This window comes from Brassica napus, chromosome A9, assembly GCF_020379485.1.
Source record: "Brassica napus cultivar Da-Ae chromosome A9, Da-Ae, whole genome shotgun sequence".
NCBI classification, from domain to species: Eukaryota; Viridiplantae; Streptophyta; class Magnoliopsida; order Brassicales; family Brassicaceae; genus Brassica; species Brassica napus.
This window is the reverse complement of record NC_063442.1, coordinates 3,000,476-3,020,599: the sequence shown is the minus strand read 5'-3', so window position 1 is coordinate 3,020,599 and position 20,124 is coordinate 3,000,476. Positions and strand designations below refer to the sequence as shown.

At 36.4% G+C, this 20,124-nt stretch overlaps 6 protein-coding genes across 14 annotated transcripts; 4 read left to right on the top strand and 2 right to left on the bottom strand.

Annotated features, from left to right (window-relative positions):
• Nucleotides 1-3,640: 3,640 nt before the first annotated feature.
• On the top strand, nt 3,641-5,013 carry LOC125577697. Of its 2 annotated transcripts, none has more exons than XM_048739350.1 (2): nt 3,641-3,879; nt 3,990-5,013. In XM_048739350.1, the coding sequence occupies exon 2, from the start codon at nt 4,027-4,029 to the stop codon at nt 4,912-4,914; it is 888 nt and encodes a 295-aa protein (XP_048595307.1). In that variant the 5' UTR covers nt 3,641-3,879; nt 3,990-4,026; the 3' UTR covers nt 4,915-5,013. The 2 variants fall into 2 exon arrangements, with proteins under 2 accessions (XP_048595307.1, XP_048595308.1); XM_048739351.1 differs by having other exon boundaries at nt 3,664-3,879; nt 3,973-5,013.
• Nucleotides 5,014-5,936: 923 nt separating this feature from the next.
• Nucleotides 5,937-8,660, top strand: LOC125577696 (30S ribosomal protein S1, chloroplastic-like). Its single transcript, XM_048739348.1, has 7 exons — nt 5,937-6,312; nt 7,127-7,402; nt 7,472-7,552; nt 7,629-7,910; nt 7,986-8,096; nt 8,187-8,273; nt 8,432-8,660. Exons 1-7 carry the CDS (start codon nt 6,010-6,012, stop codon nt 8,540-8,542), a joined length of 1,251 nt encoding a protein of 416 aa, XP_048595305.1. The 5' UTR covers nt 5,937-6,009; the 3' UTR covers nt 8,543-8,660.
• On the bottom strand, nt 8,638-10,323 carry LOC111200870 (craniofacial development protein 1-like). The gene is made up of 3 exons (XM_048739349.1): nt 10,097-10,323; nt 9,836-10,015; nt 8,638-9,199 (listed from the first exon to the last, which is right to left on the bottom strand). The coding sequence occupies exons 1-3, from the start codon at nt 10,271-10,273 to the stop codon at nt 8,846-8,848; spliced, it is 711 nt and encodes a 236-aa protein (XP_048595306.1). The 5' UTR covers nt 10,274-10,323; the 3' UTR covers nt 8,638-8,845.
• A 202-nt stretch (nt 10,324-10,525) lies between these two features.
• LOC111200867 (rRNA-processing protein fcf2) lies at nt 10,526-12,087 on the bottom strand. The gene is made up of 6 exons (XM_022692304.2): nt 11,941-12,087; nt 11,533-11,791; nt 11,395-11,455; nt 11,249-11,326; nt 11,033-11,145; nt 10,526-10,803 (listed from the first exon to the last, which is right to left on the bottom strand). Exons 2-6 carry the CDS (start codon nt 11,757-11,759, stop codon nt 10,698-10,700), a joined length of 585 nt encoding a protein of 194 aa, XP_022548025.2. The 5' UTR covers nt 11,760-11,791; nt 11,941-12,087; the 3' UTR covers nt 10,526-10,697.
• A 731-nt stretch (nt 12,088-12,818) lies between these two features.
• LOC111200866 (protein PHR1-LIKE 1) lies at nt 12,819-15,857 on the top strand. Of its 4 annotated transcripts, none has more exons than XM_022692303.2 (7): nt 12,819-12,871; nt 13,874-14,545; nt 14,630-14,706; nt 14,796-14,841; nt 15,013-15,073; nt 15,159-15,228; nt 15,335-15,857. In XM_022692303.2, exons 2-7 carry the CDS (start codon nt 13,930-13,932, stop codon nt 15,554-15,556), a joined length of 1,092 nt encoding a protein of 363 aa, XP_022548024.2. In that variant the 5' UTR covers nt 12,819-12,871; nt 13,874-13,929; the 3' UTR covers nt 15,557-15,857. The 4 variants fall into 4 exon arrangements, with proteins under 4 accessions (XP_022548024.2, XP_022548022.2, XP_022548023.2 ...); XM_022692301.2 differs by lacking the exon at nt 12,819-12,871 and adding an exon at nt 12,899-13,129 and having other exon boundaries at nt 13,856-14,545; XM_022692302.2 differs by lacking the exon at nt 12,819-12,871 and adding an exon at nt 12,909-13,129.
• Nucleotides 15,858-16,736: 879 nt separating this feature from the next.
• On the top strand, nt 16,737-19,897 carry LOC111200865. 5 transcript variants are annotated; one of them, XM_022692298.2, is made up of 5 exons: nt 16,737-16,811; nt 17,222-17,751; nt 17,838-18,070; nt 18,153-18,402; nt 18,879-19,897. In XM_022692298.2, exons 2-5 carry the CDS (start codon nt 17,517-17,519, stop codon nt 19,760-19,762), a joined length of 1,602 nt encoding a protein of 533 aa, XP_022548019.2. In that variant the 5' UTR covers nt 16,737-16,811; nt 17,222-17,516; the 3' UTR covers nt 19,763-19,897. The 5 variants fall into 5 exon arrangements, with proteins under 5 accessions (XP_022548019.2, XP_048595302.1, XP_048595303.1 ...); XM_048739345.1 differs by having other exon boundaries at nt 16,747-16,827; XM_022692296.2 differs by lacking the exon at nt 16,737-16,811 and adding an exon at nt 16,849-17,126.
• The last annotated feature ends 227 nt before the right edge of the window (nt 19,898-20,124 follow it).

The following is a 20,124-nucleotide window of genomic DNA, read 5'->3' as shown; positions in this document are numbered from 1 at the left end:
TGCATATCAGATAAATCATACCAAAAATATAGAATTTATAAATGATCTCTCAATTTTTATTAGATATAGCATTTTAAAATTGTACATATAAATTAAGAACCATTTTATTATTTACATTTTCTAAACAAAAATCTCATTAATACTCCTAGTTACAATTCGACAAATAATGATTTTGTTGACAGAAGAATACCAATGATCATATAACATAAAATTAATAAATTAACACTAAAAATTAAAAACTTCATCTAACTTGGAATAAAAATATCTCTAAAACATCAAGTATTAAAAAAGAAGGAACAGTTTTTGAATCCACATCATTATAGAAAGATGGTTGGAAGAACTAACAGTGTAATTGTTCACTTTTCTAAATGTTCTTCATTAAATGATATAATTTGTAACTATGTTGTTACAAACTATAGGTTAACATATTTTACCAAAAAAAAAAATTATAGGTTAACATGTTCTCGGTTGAACAAAAAAAAAGGTTAACATGTTCTCAAAAGAATATTATAGGTTAACTTAAAAGATGTATACATATGAGTTTCTACTTTCTACAGAACATCATGCAGCTAAGTTTCTTATATGAGTTAAAAAAGATGGCAAGTAAGATTAAAACAAAATCTTAATTAAAAAGTTTTTGTTAGATATATTTACGATTACCTTTTAGTGAAATGCGATAATGGAATCACGTCGGTTAACACGCTCTGTCCAACTACTACGAGATATTTTTGTTTGTTTATATTAGTTCATTCTTGTCAATGCGAAACTTTATCGTAAATGACAAAGTAAATATGATTAAGATAAGCATCAAGATGAAGAAGACACTTTAGACTTTACACCCAATGATAAATTAAACAAGTAATTTATTTTGATAATACAATTTTATAAAAATGTTAGGGTACATTTTTATAAATTGTTTGTTTATATTAGTACACGGTTGTCTGCGTACGGAAATAAGTAGTCATATTATGAAATGACCAAAAGCAATCAAACCACTACCACCAACCCCTTTGTCACCACAACCATACTAATTGTGGGTTTATTAATCATCAAGGTTACATTAGATCTATTGGGAATGGTAAAGACTAAACTCAAATATACACTATCGTATAGATGTGGAAAAAACTTCCAATAAAGCCGGTGTGGATGTGGAAATTCACACCAAGTAAGACTTCTTCCTTTTCCAAATCTAAGACTTCTTCCTCTTTATTTGTATAAACATGTAGTAGATACATTAATACAACTTAGTAACAAGTTTAACGTAAAAGTGCAATTTGTATGTTTACTTCCAAATTCCAATGATTCAATATGTCATTTAATACTTCAAGCAGTGTCGAGGGAATAGACCCATTAAACAAAGAGGAATCTCTTTGACTGTAAACATTTTCACCTGAATCTTCATCATTTATTATACTATTAACATTTCGTGGTGATCAAGCATGGAAGAGTACCAAAAAAAAAAACAATGCATGTCACAACTAAGAAGCAGTGAGCGACGACTTGTAAACTTAGGATCACTACTCCTAATTGACTTTTTTTTTGTCACACATGTGCGTTTGAATATTAATGTTGATAGCAAAGACAGTATTAGTATAAATCACTTATAATAGTATCATTTTATCTTGTTTTTTTTTTTTGAAACTTATTATCTTACTTGTTGATGAAATATTCGCAAAGTGGGTGGGATAAGAGATGAGTCGTTAAAATTTATAAATCAACAAAAGGAAATGAAATCACAAGAAAATCAGATCCCCATTAGGATAATACTTTAGTACAAAATCAGGACCTTAAATTTCACGTTAACGTCGTCGGTCGATCGGTTCAAAAGCATATTGATAACGTGTATTAAGCAGATACAAGTTTATCATCGATGCAATATCACAATATGACATGCCATATGTGTCTAGATTTTCACGTAAACCAATCAACTCATGTGCCTAAATCTTATGAAAGGTTCGTTCATTATTGTTAATTTTTTTTCTTACTGATTAATATATTTCATGCAATATGGAATCAGCTATGGGTGGAATTATTATTTCAAACATATAGATATTTAACGGTAAACTACAAAAAGTTATAATTAATTTATTTTTTCAGTCACCAGAAATATTTGGTTTTTATTCATGTGCACCACTTTACATGTAAAAGGAATAAAAACAAAGGTATACAAGAAAAGGCCCAGAAAGTCCAAGAAAGATTACCCCAAAATTGGGTTGTAACGCATGATAACTACTCTATAGACAAGAATACACGTGAATACCATTTCCTTCCATACTTATAAAACCAAAATTACTTTCTTAGACATTTTTGATAAATAGGTTCATGGAAATGGCTTGGTCAGAAATTTTGTTTATTTATGTCATCGGGTTACAAATTAATGGATTTGGATCTAACGACATAAACATGGTAATTAAGGCAAACAATATAGTTTTGGTTTGAAAGCCGGTTCTCAAAAGAAAACAACATAGTTTTGGAGTTTTCTAACTAAAACACATTATTCTAAATCGGAAACACATTAAACTATTCACCATATGGTCTCTGGACTCCGGATCCAACCAAACAACAACGACATAGCTTTTTATTAGAATATTAACAAAAAAACAACAACTAGAGAGAGATAGAATTAAAGTGGCTAAATTGAGAGAGATATAATGGTTGTAATCATGATGATGAAGCTGGCAGATTATGAAAAATTTAACGTGTACTTATTCCTAATATATAATTCTCAACAAAGATTAAAAAATGGTTATTGCTTCGAATTTTTCCTTCTTTTTTTGGTGTTATGATGAATTCTTGTAGTTTAAGCATAAAGATTTAGTCGAACCAAAGCACTGCATTTTGGACCATCATGATCCATAAACATTACTATCAATAGTGTTTTCTTATAAATATCATCTATGTACGTAGATGGAAGATGAAAACCCTATGTATGCTTGTATTTATTAATAAAACTTATAATAAATGATGCCTAGTGTCTTAAAGTAATGCATATGCGCAATGGCCAAAATTATAAGACCAAAATCTGTTTTTTTTTTTAAAAGCTAATGTAATGGCGTCGTAGACTTACATTTATAGAAATCGTGCTTGCATTTTTGAATATTCGATTGACCCATTCCAATCCTGAGGTTATTAATTATTTAATTTGCCTCAGTATCATATCTTGGATCTATTTGCCGAGACAGCAATCTCAGAGCTGCCTAACCATTGCTGTCAAACTCATTTTATAAGTTATTATCTACCTAATCTGGAAAGAAAGGAATACAAATATCTTCAAAACTCTTCATTCCTTCTTAGATTAAAACTTTTGTTTAAGTGTTGTCTTATTCTAGTTTCAAATTTTTTTTCTTTAATTCTACGTAACTGGTAGTTTAATCTGAATAATTAAAAACAGAAAAAAACAGTATAAATCTTTACATTTTTATCCCAAAAAAGTGTGCCAAGAAAATTCAAAAATCACACACAAATCCAATCCCTGATCTTCAAAGATATGTGAACCCAAATTATTAAAAAATTATAATACATATAAAATAACAAAGTCTTCATTGTCAATATTCAATTCTATTTGTTTGTTTGGTAAAGTTCTCTGAAGTTGTCAATTTATGCCGACTCAATTCTAGTTAGGTTTTTATTACACGGTAATAATAGCACTGAGAGTGAAAGGAGTCTCCTTTTTGTCTCTATCTGTCTCCATTTTCAGTTTTTATCGAAGAAAAAAATATTCTTCCTTTACTTTGGCGATTTGCTTCCTCCTCCCTCTCTCTCCTTACTCTCCGGCTTTTATCAAAATCTCTTTTGCTTGGAGACAACGGATCCAATCAACGAGACTCGTATGAGGATTCTTCAGATTCCGACGCGTTCTTGATTCATCTGTCTCTTCAGGTAAACAAAAGTTTGCTTTTTTCCTTCTGGGTTTCTTCTTCTCGACCTTAAAGCTTCCGTCATTGTCTCAATCAAGTTCAATTGTGTTAAAAGTCCTGAGCTTTACGCAGTTTGCCCACCAAGTGTTCGTTGAAATTCCCCAGAGAGATGAAGGATTTTCCTTCTTGCTTTGGTGAAAATGGAGTCCAAGTTGCGGATTCGTCGTCTTCAAACTCCGGGAAGAACGCTCAGAATCTGGTTACTTGCATCTACCAGTGCCGTATTCGAGGAAGGACTTGCTTGATCACTGTGACGTGGGCCAAGACTCTGATGGGTCAGAGTGTGACCGTTGGTGTTGATGATTCTTGTAACCAGAGTCTCTGTAAAGTCGAGATTAAGCCCTGGCTGTTCACTAAACGTAAAGGGTCCAAGAGCTTAGAGGTTTATTCGTGTAGTATCGATGTTATTTGGGATCTGGCGTCTGCGAAGTTTGGTTCAGGACCTGAAGCGTTGGGAGGATTCTACGTGGGCGTTGTTGTTGACAAGGAGATGGTTTTGCTTCTCGGTGATATGAAGAAAGAAGCTTTCAAGAAGACGAATGCGTCGCCTTCCTCTCGAGGTGCGGTGTTCATCGCCAAGAAAGAGCATGTCTTTGGTAAGAGAGAGTTTGCGACAAAGGCTCAGCTTTGTTCAGATGGGGTTAAAGTACATGATCTTGTGATTGAGTGTGACACTAGCGTCACTGATCCTTGTCTCGTTGTTCGTGTGGATGGGAAGACGTTGTTGCAGGTGAAGCGTCTTAAGTGGAAGTTTCGTGGTAATGATACGATAGTTGTTAATAGAATGGCTGTGGAAGTTCTGTGGGATGTTCATAGTTGGTTATTTGGGATGCCTTCTTCAGCGGGAAACGCAGTGTTTATGTTCAGGACTTGTCAATCTTCGTCGGATAAGAGCTTGTCTTTCTCACACGACATCATGTCAACTACAACAACAACAAACTCCAAGTCTCAAAGTTCTGGTTTTTCATTGATTCTGTATGCTTGGAAGAACGAGTAGAAAATCCTCCAAAGCCGTTTGTTGATTCCTTATCGACATTTGTTATTTATATCATGATTAATGAGTTGATTCATAATTAATATAATCTTCCTTGCACAATACTGGACTAGATCTCTGTATACACGAGTTACTTATGTCACATGGAAACTGTTTCATTCTTCAGGTTGATAGTGCGTATACAAGAAAGCTGTATATTTTATTATCATTCTTTCTTGTATATATACTCCTTTCGTTTCATATTAAGTGTCGTTTTAGAAAAAAAATTTCGTTACAAAATAAATGTCGTTTTCGATTTTTAATGCAAAATTTATTTTTTTATTGATTGAAATATGGTTAGGTGTATAGGTAATAGTCTTTTATTTATAGGAAATGTACAAAATTTAATTGTTGTCTTAATCCGTGTGCCGAAACCTAAAACGACACTTATAATAAAACAGAGAGAGTACTAAATATGTTTGAAAATATAAATAGCTATGTATTATTTGAAAACATATTTAGTACTCCTTCCGTTTTTTTAATATAAGTCGTTTTAGAGAAATTTTCATGTTCCAAATTATATGACGTTTTCAGTTTTCTATGTAAAATTTATTAACATTTAATGTTATATGACTAATGATAATATACCTTCTATTGTATCATTGGTTGATTTGTGGTTAAGTAAATAATTAATGATGTTTTTGTTTAAAAAATATAAAAAGTTAATGATTTTCTTAATTTATGTGCACATTCTAAAACGACTTATATAAAAAAATCGGAGGGAATATGTAATATAACTATTCTTACTAAATTTTTTGTTAATTACCATATACTATAATAAATGTTATTTTCAAATAGTGTTTTTATTTTAATAAGATAAATATTAATTATTCAGTTCTCAAATTTTCCCCCTGGCCCATGGCATAAACGTCGCGCTGTTTAGATGATTAATAAACGTCACGTAGTTTACTCCAACGTGGCAGTTGTTTCGACCGTTCGATCAAACTGAGATAGACCAAAGTCCAGATCATCATCTCTCTTATCTAACTCGCACGATAAAACGCAGGAAGAGCCATAGAAGACGAAACAGATAACTCTCTGAGTGGAGTGAAAAAAGCTATGGCGTCTTTGGCTCAGCATTTCACGGGTCTGAGATGCTCTCCGCTCTCTTCCTCCTCTAGGCTAACGAGGAGAGCAGCCAAGAACTTCCCGCAGAACAAATCCTCCTCCGTGTCTCCGACGATCGTCGCAGCGGTTGCGATGTCAAGCGGGCAGACGAGAGAGAGGCTCGAGCTTAAGAAGATGTTCGAAGACGCTTACGAGCGGTGCAGGACTGCTCCCATGGAAGGCGTCGCTTTCACCGTCGACGATTTCGCAGCCGCTATCGAGCAATACGACTTCAATTCCGAAATTGGCACTAGGGTTTGTCTCTCTCTCTCTTTCCTTTGCAATTATCTTTTGTGGGGTTTGAGAAAAGTTTCGAACTTTGAGCTGTAATTGTTACTTGAGTTCGAGCTGTTGTTGTATAGACCAGACCAAACTAGTTCAGTTATGTTCTCCTTTACAATATCTTTTGTGGGGTTTAAGAAAAGTTTCGAACTTTAAGCTGTAATCATTGCTTGAGTTCGAGCTGTTGTTGTCTAGACTAGACCAAACTAGTTCAGTTATGTTCCTTTACAATATCTTTGTGGGTTTTGAGAAAAGTTTCGAACTTTGAGTGTAATTGTTATTTGAGTTCGAGTTGTTGTATAGACTAGACCAAATTAGTTCAGTTATGTTCTACTTTACAAAATCTTTGTTGGGATTGAGAAAAGTTTCGAACTGAGTGTAATTGTTATTTGAGTTCGAGTTGTTGTTGTATAGACCAAACTAGTTCAGTTATGTTCTCCTTTACAATATCTTTGTGGGTTCTGAGAAAAGTTTCGAACTTTGAGATGTTGTTGTATAGATCAACTACTTCAGTTATGTTCTACTTTACAAAATCTTCGTGGGGTTTGAGAAAAGTTTCAAACTTTGGAGCTTTAATCGTTACTTGAGAGTTGAGATCGAGCTGTTGTTCGTAAGACCAAACTAGTTCAGTTATGTTCTCTCCTTTACAATATCTTTGTAGGGTTTGAGAAAAGTTTCAAACTTTGAGCTTTAATCGCTGCTTTAAGTTTGAGGAAACTAAGATGATAAAACGACAGCATTTGGTTCTGGTTGTGTGATCATTTTGTGGTTTTGTGGCATTGTTCAGGTGAAAGGAACTGTGTTCAAGACCGATGCAAACGGTGCATTAGTCGACATTTCTGCGAAATCGTCGGCGTACTTGTCGGTTGAGCAGGCTTGCATCCACAGAATCAAGCATGTGGAGGAAGCTGGTATAGTTCCCGGTATGGTGGAGGAGTTTGTCATCATTGGCGAGAACGAGAGTGACGACAGTTTGCTACTGAGCTTAAGGATGATTCAGTACGAACTCGCTTGGGAACGATGTAGGCAGCTTCAGGCTGAGGATGTTGTTGTTAAAGCTAAGGTACGTTTTGGAACTTCTCTTTGCTTCTCCTTTGGTCTCTGTGGTTAACAATGTCTAGCAATTGGATAGGTTATTGGTGCTAACAAAGGTGGATTGGTGGCTATGGTGGAGGGTCTTCGTGGGTTTGTGCCGTTTTCGCAGATCTCATCGGTTAGTACTTTGTCTCAGAGCTTTTAAGTCAAAACACACAACCTGATTAACGATGTGTTTCTTCTTCATTTGTTAGAAAGCAGCAGCTGAAGAGCTACTTGAGAAAGAGATACCTCTCAAGTTTGTGGAGGTTGATGAGGAACAAACAAAGCTTGTCCTCAGCAACCGTAAAGCTGTAGCTGACAGCCAAGCTCAGCTTGGAATTGGATCTGTGGTTCTCGGAGTTGTTCAGAGCTTGAAACCTTATGGTGCTTTCATTGACATTGGCGGAATCAATGGCCTTCTCCATGTTAGTCAGATCAGTCATGACCGTGTCTCGGATATCGCTACTGTTCTTCAGCCTGGTGACACTCTTAAGGTCTCTCTCTCTAACCACTGATAGTCTTAAAACTCTTTTTGATTCGGATGTTACCTAACTTATTATGTTTAACAGGTTATGATACTGAGTCATGACCGTGACAGAGGAAGAGTAAGTCTCTCCACAAAGAAGCTGGAGCCAACTCCTGGTGATATGATTCGTAACCCTAAACTTGTTTTCGAGAAGGTAAACACTATCTCCACTGATATACTCTCTTGATTCCCTCTATGGTCAGTTTCTCAATCCTTTTTACTACTTTTCTGTTGTTGTCTCAAGGCTGAGGAGATGGCTCAGACGTTCAGACAGAGAATCGCCCAAGCAGAAGCTATGGCCCGTGCAGACATGCTTCGCTTCCAACCTGAGGTATGACTCTATCCACTGGCCTGGCCTCGTTTGCATATATCCACTGGCATTGGTTCTTTTGCAAGAATTTTGTTGTTAACCGGAGATAACCAGAGAAGCTTTGGTTTTGGTTGAGGATATTGATAAGTTAATGTTGTTGGTGTGTATGTTTTGAGCAGAGTGGACTGACGCTGAGTTCTGAAGGGATACTAGGACCACTTGGATCTGACTTACCAGATGATGGAGTAGATCTCACCGTTGGCGACATTCCTCCTGCCGTTGATCTTTAGATCCAAATGCTTTTTTTCTTTCTTTAGACAAAAACATATCTTCGAGCTTAATGTAATATGTAAGAACTCATTTGTATGTTTCATCGATATTTCTATTGCAATGTTCAAAAGTTCATTAGAAAGCTTTTTGCTCGAGCCGAACTGATCACAACCTGGCCTCAGTTATATAGCAACAACAAAAGTTATGTGAAAATGATTGGTAAGCTGGTTAAGGTAAAGTCTATTGACGGATGGTTTTGTAAAGATGCATTGATGTAGTTCATGTGGATATCATCCACTACATCAACAAAAAGTCTTCACATTCTAGACATCATCGAGTCTTCTCTTGGACTGAAGAGCTAAACGAGCGTCTCTCTCTTTCTCAAACTGTCTGTAATCAGCTCTCTCCAAGAAAGAAACTTTGTCAAGATACTTGTCAGAGCTCTTCTTGTACTTATCCAGCTCATCTTCAACACCTTTGTTCTCCTCCTTGTACTCTCCCCAGTCTTTCTTCGTCTTGTCCAAAACGCTCAGCTTCTGTTTCTTTTTAATCTGCTCAAGAACCGCATCAACCCCTGAAGTCGCCATCGCAGAGGATGAGGAGGCTTCCTTTGAACCCGCTTCTACTAACCTCTTCACTTCGATTTCTTGACCAGCAAAGTCTTTGACCTCTGTTATCTGCAATTCACAAGATAACACAAAGATTGTAGCTTATACACCATCCATCTTCCTTAATACTAACTCAAACTCAAACAAAAACAAGCTTTAACTAAGGTTTCAATCGAGTACTCACGTAAAGACAGAGACTTTAATCATACGTAACCCATCCTCTTAGTTCAAAACAGCTGAGAGATCTTAGATTCTAACGTTACCAAGGCAAAGCACAGTCATACTAACTTAAAGACAGAGACTTTAATCACACACACTCCACCCTCTTAGTTCAAAACAGCTGAGAGATCTTAGATTCTAACGTTACCGAGGCAAAGCACATTCATATTAACGTAAAGACAGAGACTTTGATCATACACACTCCACCCTCTTAGTTCCAAACAGCTGAGAGATCTTACGCAAAGCACAGTCATATTAAAAATAACTTAAAGGCAGAGACTTTAATCACACACAACCCGTCCTCTTAGCTCAAAACAGATGAGAGATCTTAGATCCTAACGTTACCGAGACAAAGCACAGTCATATAAACTTAAAGACAGACTTTAATCATATACAACTCATCCTCTTAAGTACAAAACAGCTGAGAGATCTTAGATTCTAACTACACAGAGTCGAACACACACAAAAAGGTCATTTTGTTCTGACCTCAATCTTGCCACGGCTAGAAGCAGCTGCAGCGGTTGCGGTTGCGTTTCTAACAGCAGCTAAAGCGGCTGCAGCAATGCGCTTAGCCTCCTCGCTACAGCTACTATCCAAAACGCTATCTTCTTTTTGTACAATTGTGTCCCTCTTCTTCGCATCAATACCAAGATAACTTTTCCAGTTCTGTGAGTCGAAAAGATTCAAACTTTTGAAATCTAAGACGATGTTATGACAAAAGAAGAGTGCAGGAGAGAAGAGTCTCACGCTGTTAGCTGTTTTTTTAGCGGGAGGCGAAGAGGTTGAAGTCTTTGAGACGAAATTGAATCGCTTGTTTGGTACTCCTTCGTTCATTCGCTCCCAGATCTCCGAAACTTTCTTGGAAACACTGTTTGAGCCAGTTTTCTCCGGAGAGTTTCTCTCTGATTGCTCAGGAGACGCCATGCCTAGAACAGATGAGAAGAAGAAGAAACAGAGAGAAGAAAGCGGAGAAGAAGAAGTAGAGAGAGAGAGAGACTATAATGGGCTTTAAACATCACGAGGAGAAATAAAAGTAAAAAGGCCCAAATAGGCCCATATTTATACTCATTTTTCCTGTGATATTATTCCACACCTGTTGCACCTCAAAACAGTGATTATTATTACCAAAGATCACAGAGATTTTGTAGACAATGTTTTGATATAATAACCACCAAATCAAAAAATACTCTTATGATCTATTTAATTTCCATCAAAGCTGTTTCATCATCCGACATGGAAACAACAGAACCAATCCTTTAAATTAAGACAGTAAAACAACAAGAGTAGTAGTCATTACAAGGTACGGTGAACCAAAAGTGAGATCATATTCTCTGATAAATGCAGCAGTTCAGTGCCTTCTATGTTTTGTTTTCTTGGAGTCACTCCCCTTTCTCTTCCACTTCTTATCCTGATTTGATCTGCTCTTCTCTTCAATCTCCCTCACTTTACGCTTCCTGTGAATACAACACAACCAACACAAATCATTTACAAACTCATGTCTTAGCCCAACATCTCTCAATTCTCAAGAAAACACATCCAGTTCCATTATGAAAAGCCAGCTTTAGATGGGTATTAAATTGGTGAATCTCAGACTAAACGTTCTTCAATTCATCTAGCCCAAGAGACATGCAGTTTTCTTCTCCTTATGATACGGAATTAGAACAATGCAAGTAAGTAACTTACCTGTACTGAGAAAATTTGGGATCTGACACCAAGTCTTCAGCAAGAGTTGTTTTCCTATTCTTTTTTGTGACTCTATCAAAGTACTCTTGTGCTGGTTCAATTACTGTACCAACCTGTTTTTTTTAAAACAACAAGAGTTGGTGTTACAGACAAAGAACAAGACCAAAAAAAAAAGAAGGTTATTATCTTGATAAAGTCTGCAGCTCAGAGACTTGCCTGGAAATACTTTTCAGCTAGTTTAGAAGAGGACGCAACTCTCTTGTAATGTTTCTTAGGATCCATAACATTCCTCAACTGCAAAAAAAAAGAGAATTAAAATCAGAATTCAAGTTTTGCAAACCATAATTAGAAAAACACAATACCTTAAGTAACTGAAGGTCTCTTTTCAACTCAGGAGTCATTGTAGGTGCAGGCATATCAAACCTATCCACAACAGCAAGTAACAAAGTGAACCTCTAACCAAATGATTCATATAAAAAAAAGGGTTAGTAAAGTTTTACCAGTTTGAACCAGTGGTGTCTTTGAGTTGCTTTCTCATCATCTTGTTGACTTTCTTTGGATCAGTAGGCGGGAGACAAAGACCATCAACTAGCTCTGACTTAGACGTCCAGAGAGAAGAACCACTCTCAGCAACTTTACTTGAGCTGGAGCCAGTTTTGGAGTCTAAAGCTAAGCTTGGAAGCTTCGGTTCCCATTTAAGACCAATCAATGGTTTAACCTCCGACATTATTATCTAAACTGCAGTTGGTGGTCTGAACACTAGAAAATAAAAACAAAACAGAATCACGACACTTGTTCAGATATTGCCATTACACACCATTAACGATTTGTAAAAGTAAAAAAAAAAAAAAGACAAAACAGAGAGTTCAGAGAGAGTAATCACAGGAGTATGTAAGAGAAACACGTACAAGAAGGTTCGGAGAAGTCGTCTGGAGAAGGCTAGTTCGGTTTGAGAAAGAGGATAGAGCACGAACTAGTCACAAAGCTTCTGACGCCGGTAAAAGCTTCACCGCCGCCTAATATGTCAGGAAAAAAAAATAGGGTTAAGCCTTGACGTTTAGTATTTTTATTGTTGGGCCAATTAGTGGGCTTGGGTCAGTTTGTTTTGTAATATTTTGGTTTGGGCTGTGAATCCTAAATGTAATTATCCATTGACATCACCTAAGCTCTTTATTCTACTTTATTAGGATGTCTACACTTTTTAATTGGCAGATATATATGCATTAGAAACTATGTTAAGAAATTCAATAATTTTTGTTGATGGCCGCCTTATTTTTCCATCTACTGCAATTTCAGTTAAACTATTGAGTTTTAAATTATTATCATTGACATCTTTTTCTTTATAAAAAAAAAGAGTCTAATTGAGCAGAGCTTTGATAACCAGAATAATTCAGTGCTTGAGAAAAACAGAATCAAAGTTAATTATAGTTTTGTGTTCAAAAAAAAAAAAAAGTTAATTATAGTTGACGTAGTCAGTGCTTAAGAGAAAAGGAATGAAAGTTAATTATAGTTGACGTAGTAAGCATGTGACCAATCACAGTAAATCCAAGAGAAAACCCAAAATAAACGATTAAGTGGAGCCTGTAGTTCTACAATAGTTCTCGTACTCCACTAAAATCTCAGCCGTTGATAGATTCACGAGTGCAATCCTGCGGTCCTAATAAAACCAAAAAAAAAGAACTGGGGACAACAAAAAGATCCTGAGTGCAAAGTTCTTCTCCTCCTCATGGTTTAGGGAAAACATTAAAGGGCTTCGTCTTCACTCTACTCATCAGCAAGAGGGGCCCCTTGTGTTCTTTGATTCCGTTTCGATTTTCGTGCCGCCTTTGCTCACTTCGAGTAAGATTCTCCTAAAAAAATGTTTGTGTTTTTGTGTTACCTTAAGGAAGAGAGTCTATGTTAAACTCATCTAGCTTTAAATCCTCTAGATTTGTAAATCTTTTGATTTAAGTCAATTTGATTTTGAATGTCTTTTTAGTAAATGAAACCATTCTCTTAGATTGTGTTCTTTGAGTTTACAATATTGATGGGGTTATTGCTCATGTTGGCTCCTTCTTACACGTCTCTCTGCCTCCTCAAAAGCCTTTACCTCTTTGTGTAAGTGGGCGTAGATTTCATTCCCTAAGCACTGATTCCATATCTTATGTAATGTCTTTTCTTTTTCTTTGAATTATACAGAGGTATCCTGGCCTCACAGAAGTGATCCAGACTAGTCACGTGTTGCCACGTGTCGGTCCTCTGTTTCTGGCGATGCCAAAATGTTAATTCCCCAGTGGCCGGGATTCGAACCCAGGTGGCGGTACTCACAGCTGTAATGTCTTTTCACTATCTTGATTTGTAGATGCCTCATCATCTCCATGATCATATCTCTTAGGTTCATAGGTTTCTGAATAAAGAAAAAAAGCACATTAGACTTGTCCTCTCGTTTCTTTCTTCTTTTCATTTTAGTGGGTGCTTGTTTGATGATTGAATGAAAATTCTCAGTTTATAAGGGTAGAACAAGGAGAGAAAATGGTCTAAATCAAAATAAATAGTTGAGAATATTCCTGAGAGATTGTTTTGTTTTATTTTTTTGACTGGGGAAAAAAAGATAGAATCAGAATTATTATGCCAAAGGAATTGGATTCAATGGTTCATGTCCTCATTACATAAAAGTTATATTTAACTTGCTGAATGTGAGTCTCATACTCTCCTTGTTATTCATACATCAAAGCTACTTTTCACCTTCTGAACTTAGGCTACTGTGTGGTGTTGTGCTCTTTTTTTCAATGACTCTGGCTAATGATTTTGGATATTCAACCGCTATGTCTTCATCTTTCTCACCTCTACATGCCACTGTAGAAGACAGATACCGCAAGTTTCCAAACTCTTATTGGGGTTCATCAGGGCAGGAGCTGATGAACAACCCTGTCCCCTATCAGGTGGTCAGCTCTAGTGGTGGATATATGTCTGGATATTGCAACGTTTCAGCCGTCTCAGCTCATGGAAGGACTTCCCAGACACAGCCACCTGTCTCCACCATGCCAAGTGACAGTTTGGCTATGCAGTCTTCATTGATTAATAATCATCACCCTCAGGAGTTTTCAGATCCACTTGACGAGTTCTTTGATTTCTCTCACCATGTTTCTGCTCCTAATCCACAAACAGATGGTAGTGGAGTAAAGTTGGTTCCATCCGTGGAGCTTCACGAGAAAAGCGAATGGCAAACTTGGGCTGATCAGTTGATGTCTGTTGACAATGGTTCAGAACCGAACTGGTCTGAACTTCTAGGAGAACCAAGTCCACACAATCCAAACTCACAGGTTCAGTCATGTCATGATTTGCAACAGACACCGACACCACCAAGGCAAGAGATAATAGCTAACCAGCAGCATCAGGCGGTTTCCTCGGAAGAGCAGCTCGGTGGTAGAAACTCATCAGCTAGTGGAGCAACATCTAAACAGCGCATGCGTTGGACACCAGAGCTTCATGAGGCGTTTGTTGAAGCTGTTAATCAGCTTGGTGGTAGTGAACGTGCGTAAGCTTTTCTTCTTTCTCTTTGTTCCTGAAAATAAATGTAAGTAGTTGGAACTTATTGTTTTAAATTTTCCACCATAGGAGCCACGCCTAAGGCTGTTTTGAAGCTCTTGAAGAACCCTGGCTTGACTATTTATCATGTTAAAAGCCATCTGCAGGTTTGTTTCTTAACCATATGTTTTGCTTCTCATGATGTTTCTGTGCTACGCTTAGCTCCTTTCTCATCTTGTACTGTCTTTATATACAGAAGTACAGAACGGCTAGGTATAAACCGGAGACTTCAGAAGCTACAGGTAATATACTTTCACAGAATACTTTTCTTGAGCTATAAAACCACATAAGCCTCTAGAGAATTAACCACTCTTTAGAAAAGGCTAAAGTCTCAAAGGCTAACATGTTACAAAGGGGGTGTGTATCTTTGTATAATTGTGTTTCTTTGTTTCTTTATTTTCTTTCTTTCACAGGAGAACCTGAAGAGAAGAAGATCACATCCATTGAAGATATCAAATCTCTTGACATGAAGACGTAAGTTTCAGTTTTCTTATTGTGAATGGTAACTTACAGGGTTAAGTACTTGTATGTTTAATTTTGTCACTCTTTTCTTTACCAGGAGCGTTGAGATCACACAAGCTCTAAGGTTACAGATGGAAGTTCAGAAACGTCTCCATGAGCAGCTCGAGGTAATGGTTTTCACCTGCCTAGCTGCTATAAAATTAGAGTCATAGTCCTATATTCCTATATATAGCATGACTATTGTCTGATGTTGTTTAATTTATATGCCCTCAGATCCAACGGTCCCTGCAGTTACAGATCGAAAAACAAGGCCGACAGCTACAGATGATGTTTGAGAAACAACAGAAGTTACAAGAGAACAAGAGCTCTTCCTCAGAGCTATCACCAAAGCAATGTAATGGCACATCTGCAGAAGTAGAGTTTGGGGTCGAGACGCAAACCAGGAACCAAACTGAACCTGCTTTAGCATCAAGGAAACGGACCAGAGAAGATTAGTAGATTAAAAACATGCTTAAGGTTGATTTGTGGAAAACCAAGAGATGCAATAACTCCAGTTTTGTTTTTAAAGAAAATTGTTTCTTACTAGCTCTGTGTTTTGGTCTGTTTAGGAAGCAGTTGCTTGTAACACAAGTGAAGTACTTAATTATTACAAATGCTCTCTTGTACATAGAATATTGGATTAATCTGATCTGATCTGATAAGATGCTGTGTAGGATTATGGTTCACTTATCATCAGCTCTGTAATGTATTTTTTTTTTGTTTGGTTTGTCCTATAAATCTATAATCCTATTGTGTATACGATAAGCTTAGGTAAGCTACTACACCTTTGCCCAAATGTGTGCATGTTTTCTGTGTTATAAAGATTATGGTATAAATTAATTCTTGAAGCTTCACTGATTTGTTGCTCGAAAAAAAAAAAACTTCACTGATTTATGTAGAAATTAGACATACAAGTTGTGTAACAACACCGTTCGTTCGCATGATTGACTTTGTAATTTGTATATTACCAACAAAAAGAAAGAACACATGCTTATCATACACTTGTCATATTTTAAATTTTTGTTTCACTATATTTTTTTTTCTTGGCGTTTGGTGAAGCAACTAACTACGTACGATTACTTCAGTAGTTGGAAAAGTAGAAAATGATTTGAATATAAAGTTTGATGTAACAAGAAATTATAATTTAAAGTCCCGTGTTTCATACTAAATATTAAGTTTTTGACAAATACTAAATATTAAAGTTATATTTAAGTTTAAAAAGAAGACATGCTTATCATACATTTATTATATTTAAAATTTAGTTTGTTATTAATTTTGTTTTGGCGTTTGGTGAACTAATTAACTACAAATGATTAGTAGTATAAAGTACGAAATTTACTAATCTTATTATTAACATGTTTTTTATACTAAATTTTAAACTGAAGTCATAGTAAAAATAAATACAACAAACTGTTGTGTGTTTATACTAAATTTTAAATTCAAGTCAAGTAAAAAAGCTTATAATAAAACAAATTGTTTTTAAAAACAGACCAAACTTTAATCAGTGTGGTGATATATTTATAATAGTAGTACTTTAATAACACAACACAACCTCGCACACATAGTTTAAGAAACCGCACTTTGGGGTTAGGCTTTTTTAATTATCCATGAAAATGTCATGTCTATACATATTATCTTTCTTGGTGTATATTCCTGGCTTGTATTGAGTGGTTTTGTGTTATGATTCTCCGCCTCTTTTTCAGACCAGCTGGTAAACAATGCATTTGGTACTTTCTTTCTTCACAATCCAAGTGTCGTTTGTATTCATCTTTCTTATCGAAATTCATATTTTCATAGACTTTTTTTCTTATAAGAAAATTGCTTTTCTCAGTTCAAACATTGTGTTAAAAGATAATTGAGTTTAGATACGATCAACGGTTATGCTCTTCTCTCCTTTAATATCTCCATAATTGTTGTAACAAATCCGTTTCATGTGTTTATTTATTTCATTTTCTCATCTCTCTTCCTCATTTCTATATTTTTTGTTTAATTAATTTTCAGTTTGAGCTTATTCAGCTCATTTCAGGTAGACTGGATATTTCCAGAGAGGTTCATCATGTTTTTTTTTTCATTTGGTTTGAGAATTCTAATTGTTTTATTTTGTTGTTTTCTCTGTTGCAGGGAGATAGCAAATGGACCACTTGATGAAGGAGGAAACAACCATGTTTTGATCAAAGCATCTTGATCTCCATCTCTTTTCTTTTCCACACAATATTATCTTAGAAAAGGAAAAATAAAATATCATGTGATTTGTGGTTGATAGTTGACAAGTGTGGCTATAAAAGAAAGTAGTTTCCTGAGAAACTTAAATATAGTTAGGAAGAAAGTAGGATTTTCTTGGGAAAAGGTTTCAGTTACAAAGAGGAGAAGTAAAAGACAAAGAGAAAGAACAACAAGTGGGTTTTAGAAAAATCAAATGGTAGCAAAAGAAAGTAGTATAAGCATGAAGTCATTAGAGAGACTGGTTTCAGATAAAGCATCAAAGCTTGGAAACTCATTTCCATGTCAAATCTGTGTTGTTGGGTTTCTCTGTGGAATCTGTCTCACTTCACTCTTCTTAGCTGCTCTCACTTCCCTTGGCACCTTTGGGCTCACTGCCTTCTCCTTCTCCTCTGTTTTTCCTCCATGCAATTCCACTTCTCAAGTTACCAGTAAGCTTCAAAAAATGTTTTGTTTTGGTTAGGTAACTACTTGTGTGTGTGTTTTCATGTAATGAATAATTATTTGTTATATGCAGATATGGGTGCACACATAGACAGAACAGCAGATGAAAATGATGATGACGATCAGGTGAAACTTTTGGTCTCTGCTTGGGACAATTTATTACTAAACAATGAAGACTACTTCAAGAAACAAGGGATAAACAAATCTGATGTCCCAAACGCTCCACATTTGGAGAATTGTAAGGAGAGGACAGGAGTTAGGGAGCGTTTGGATACACCAATAGCCAATCAGACATTTCCTTCTTGGGTATGCTTTCTTCTTCCTCTTCTTTGCCATCTTCAAGAAACTACTATGATGAATGAATGATCACGAAGGAACCTTGTTTCAGATCAATGGAGGAGATGAAGAGAATTATCCATTAACAAGGAGAGTCCAAAGAGAGATATGGAATCATCAGCATCCTCAGGACTGTGCAAACAAGAGTCTCAAGTTCCTTGTAGCTGACTGGGAAACGCTTCCTGGTTTTGGAATAGGAGCTCAGATCGCTGGAATGACTGGTCTTCTCGCAATAGCTATAAACGAAAACCGAGTTCTTGTTGCTAATTACTATAACCGAGCAGATCATGATGGTTGCAAAGGTATGTTCTAACATGTCAAAGACATCAACACCTAAGACCTGTGGGTTCGGTAGTTCGGTTCAACATAAATTTTACCGATAATCCGAAATAAAGTTCAGTTCGGTTCTGTATTCGGTTATTTTGGCTTTTAAAAATCCTACTTTGGTTAAAATTTTGGACAAGTTTGGTTAATTTCAGTTAAATTTGGTTAGTACGATTATTTCTGTTTAAAATTTGGTTATTTCGGTTAGTTTAGTTTGGGCTTTTGATGTGATTTGGTTTTATATTTTTTGTTTTCTTTTAAGAAAACCAAAATAGACGACTGCCGAATCGGACCGAAAACCACTTTTTTAGAAAAGCTACCAAATCGAACCGAACTCCTAACCGAACTAACCGAAAACTTTGCTTTGGTTGGGCGGGTTCTGTTTGGTTCAACATCTCTCAGCCCTAGTAACCCTAGGAAACCTTTTCTTGATTCATCTCCTGTTTGGTTGCAGGTTCTCGTCGGGGAAGCTGGTCTTGTTATTTTCTACTGGAAACATCTAAAGAGTGTAGAAAACGTGCGTTGGAAGTAATGAAAAAGAAAGAAGCGTGGGAGAGTGGGCTTGTTACAGGGAAACAAAACTACAGCAGCAAGGAGATTTGGTCAGGGCGCATACCAAAGCTATGGGGTCACCCTTGGAGTTATATGAAGCCTACTACAGAGATCAACGGGACTTTGATCTCAAGTCACAGGAAAATGGATAGGAGATGGTGGAGAGCACAGGCGGTGAGATACTTGATGAGGTTTCAAACTGAATATACTTGCGGTCTGATGAACGCTGCTAGACATTCCGCGTTTGGAAAAGAAGCTGCTGAGATTGTTCTCTCTACAGGAGACTGGAGAAACAAGAAGAAGGAGGTTAGGTCAGAGATTGAAGAAGAAGTGTGGTCTAATCACAAGCCGTGGGTTCCAAGGCCAATGCTGAGCGTGCATGTACGAATGGGAGACAAAGCATGCGAGATGAGAGTTGCTGCTTTAGAAGAGTATATGCATTTAGCTGATAGGATCAGAGATAGGTTTCCAGAGCTCAACAGGATTTGGCTATCTACAGAGATGAAGGAAGTTGTGGAGAGAAGTAAAGACTATGCTCACTGGAGATTCTATTACACGGAAGTGGCGAGACAGGTTGGTAATACATCCATGGCTGAGTATGAAGGCAGTCTTGGGAGAGAGATGAGCACTAACTATCCTCTTGTTAACTTCTTGATGGCATCAGAAGCTGATTTTTTCGTTGGGGCATTGGGTTCCACTTGGTGTTTTCTCATTGATGGTATGAGGAATACCGGTGGTAAGGTTATGTCCGGTTATCTCAGTGTCAATAAAGACCGGTTCTGGTAACTTCATAGGATCCATTATGTACATATTACATAACTAATACCAGCTTTAAGACTTCTCTTACAATACATTTCTTGTTTCTTCATCTGTTTGTACAAAGAGTTTTCGGTGTATAATAAAGGTTTAGTTTACAAACAATTCAAAGCAACTGCGAACCAACTGAACCTATTCTTAACTGGCTACAACATGTGAAGTAGGCCTGAGAGTTCGAATATTCAGTTTGGGTTTGTTTGGATCATTCCTTGTTTTTTTAGAGATTTGGATCCATCTAGATATTTGTAAATTTTTTGTTTGGTTTCTCTTCGGTTCCACTCGGTTTCTGTTTGGTTCGGTTTCAAATATTTTTACTTATAAATACTCTGAAT

Bases quoted from the DNA above. Each gene is read 5' to 3' on its own strand.
- LOC125577697 (XM_048739350.1), top strand. From the start codon at position 4,027: ATGAAGGATTTTCCTTCTTGCTTTGGTGAAAATGGAGTCCAAGTTGCG.
- LOC125577696 (XM_048739348.1), top strand. From the start codon at position 6,010: ATGGCGTCTTTGGCTCAGCATTTCACGGGTCTGAGATGCTCTCCGCTC. The intron at 7,911-7,985 runs GTCTCTCTCTCT...TATGTTTAACAG, and splicing joins AGCCTGGTGACACTCTTAAG to GTTATGATACTGAGTCATGA. The intron at 8,274-8,431 runs GTATGACTCTAT...TGTTTTGAGCAG, and splicing joins TGCTTCGCTTCCAACCTGAG to AGTGGACTGACGCTGAGTTC.
- LOC111200870 (XM_048739349.1), bottom strand. From the start codon at position 10,273: ATGGCGTCTCCTGAGCAATCAGAGAGAAACTCTCCGGAGAAAACTGGC. The intron at 10,016-10,096 runs GTGAGACTCTTC...TTCGACTCACAG, and splicing joins CTAAAAAAACAGCTAACAGC to AACTGGAAAAGTTATCTTGG. The intron at 9,200-9,835 runs GTCAGAACAAAA...TGTGAATTGCAG, and splicing joins CTAGCCGTGGCAAGATTGAG to ATAACAGAGGTCAAAGACTT.
- LOC111200867 (XM_022692304.2), bottom strand. From the start codon at position 11,759: ATGTCGGAGGTTAAACCATTGATTGGTCTTAAATGGGAACCGAAGCTT. The intron at 11,327-11,394 runs GTATTGTGTTTT...TTTTTTTTGCAG, and splicing joins GAGACCTTCAGTTACTTAAG to TTGAGGAATGTTATGGATCC. The intron at 10,804-11,032 runs GTAAGTTACTTA...TTGTATTCACAG, and splicing joins CCCAAATTTTCTCAGTACAG to GAAGCGTAAAGTGAGGGAGA.
- LOC111200866 (XM_022692299.2), top strand. From the start codon at position 13,801: ATGACTCTGGCTAATGATTTTGGATATTCAACCGCTATGTCTTCATCT. The intron at 14,546-14,629 runs GTGCGTAAGCTT...TTTCCACCATAG, and splicing joins TCAGCTTGGTGGTAGTGAAC to GAGCCACGCCTAAGGCTGTT. The intron at 14,707-14,795 runs GTTTGTTTCTTA...CTTTATATACAG, and splicing joins ATGTTAAAAGCCATCTGCAG to AAGTACAGAACGGCTAGGTA.
- LOC111200865 (XM_022692298.2), top strand. From the start codon at position 17,517: ATGGTAGCAAAAGAAAGTAGTATAAGCATGAAGTCATTAGAGAGACTG. The intron at 18,071-18,152 runs GTATGCTTTCTT...ACCTTGTTTCAG, and splicing joins ATCAGACATTTCCTTCTTGG to ATCAATGGAGGAGATGAAGA. The intron at 18,403-18,878 runs GTATGTTCTAAC...GTTTGGTTGCAG, and splicing joins AGATCATGATGGTTGCAAAG to GTTCTCGTCGGGGAAGCTGG.